General features: G+C 35.0%; 1 protein-coding gene across 1 annotated transcript in view; it reads right to left on the bottom strand.

Annotated features, from left to right (window-relative positions):
- Window positions 1-1353: 1353 nt before the first annotated feature.
- Window positions 1354-1690, bottom strand: part of DDX4 (DEAD (Asp-Glu-Ala-Asp) box polypeptide 4) — a 95963-nt gene continuing 95626 nt past the window's right edge. Inside the window, exon 11 of the mRNA XM_012655269.1 lies at window positions 1354-1524. Within this exon, the coding sequence (XP_012510723.1) occupies window positions 1354-1524 (171 nt within the window). The remainder of the gene's footprint in view (window positions 1525-1690) is intronic.

The raw sequence follows: 1690 nt of genomic DNA, 5'->3' as shown, positions 1-1690 counted from the left end.
ACTCTTTTTGACTTTACACAAAGATTTTTATTATTAATATATAATAAGTATTAATAAAACAAATCAATAGCCAACACCACCATTAACTAAGCACTCATGGAATGTTTGATACACTAGCACTAGATTCCACATAACATTCTGTCAGAACAAGAGACCAACTTCACAGCAAAGGAGGTATTGGAACAGGCCCATAACCATGGGATCCACAAGTTACATCATATACTGCACCAGCCTGAAAGACTATTGGAACAGTCCACAGAAAGAACAGTTCAAGGGCTAGGTAGGATGCAACTCTTTATGAGGACAGGGCATCCATCATTGAAGAGGACACAGTAACTCTTTGAATCCAAAAGCTTTGTATGTTGCATTAGTCTGGGAACCAACAAGTGCAAGCAAGAGCGGCCCACTACCAACGTTCCCAACAACCCACAGGAGAAATCTGTGATTCCCGTCCCTCCTCCTCCACCTCTAGGTTCTTCAGGTTTAGAGGGGTTGGTACACAAAAACAAAAAAGTTTCACTAGAGAAAATAGCAAGAGTCCTACTGAATTACAGATGTTCCTTGACTTACGACAGGGTTATATCCTGATAAACCCATTATAAGTAAAAAATATCTTAAATCAAAAATGCATTTAATACCCTGAATAAACCAATTACCAAGCCAAAAAACTGTAAAATCTTAAATTGAATCATCATAAGTTCAGATGCTCCTCGACTTACAATAGGATTATATCCCAATAAATCCAATGTAAAATCAAATCATCTTAAGTCCAGGATGATTTGTATAAGTCACTTCTGTTGCATCGGCACTTTAGGTTCCCTATGCCAATGAATCAGCTGGCAGGAAAAAGAGTCACCATTCTAGCACAGATGTGTCATCCTAACCTCTGAATTCACCAGACCACATCATATATAGCATGATCCTTAAATATCTGTCAACAACTGGTATGTGAATTTTCTTTTTCTTTGTTTTGTTTCTGCTGTGCTAAGTCATGTGAATTTTCTACCAAAGTCCTCCTTCTCCTAAATCCTATACACTTAGGCTTGAAAAGACGACAAATAAAAATAACTTCATTTATTAAGCACTTGTTAAATCCTAGCTAGGTGCTATGCTACAACAAATACACACATGCTTTTTAATAAAATGTGATGCTAATGCAAAGCCAGGAATAAAGGTAAGAAACAATGAAAAATGTGGTAGACTTTTTAGGAATACATCTACTTTTTAAACTACTTACATTAAAATCTTAGATTAAAAAAGACAAATCTCTAAAACTTAGGATATTCACATTGCTTTTACTTCCATAAAGGTACATATGTATATAACCAAATGATTTCTAGAAAGAAAAACAATTTACCTTTGAATTTCCTCTGGAAAAGTTGCACTGAACATAAGGGTTTGACGCTCTTCCTTTGATGGCATTCCTGGGCAAGAAATTAATTTCTTCATTTCTGGTCCAAAACCCATATCCAACATGCGATCAGCTTCATCCAAAACTAAATATTTGATTTGTCTCAGACCAATCTTTAAGGATATTTTCAAGGGTAAGAACAGAAAATGCATACTAGTTTATATCAAACTAAAATACTCCCCACGATTCCAATTATTGTAATATTCTTAAAAACAAAGACTAGAAATCAATGCATAAAATGGTGAGAATCGTTATGCTTAGACAATACTATTACTGTTT

The sequence above is a fragment of the Propithecus coquereli genome, unplaced genomic scaffold, assembly GCF_000956105.1.
Source record: "Propithecus coquereli isolate 6110/MARCELLA unplaced genomic scaffold, Pcoq_1.0 Scaffold47, whole genome shotgun sequence".
Taxonomy (NCBI): Eukaryota; Metazoa; Chordata; class Mammalia; order Primates; family Indriidae; genus Propithecus; species Propithecus coquereli.
Note: the sequence above shows the minus strand (reverse complement) of the source record. Positions and strands in the feature narration are given on the sequence as shown.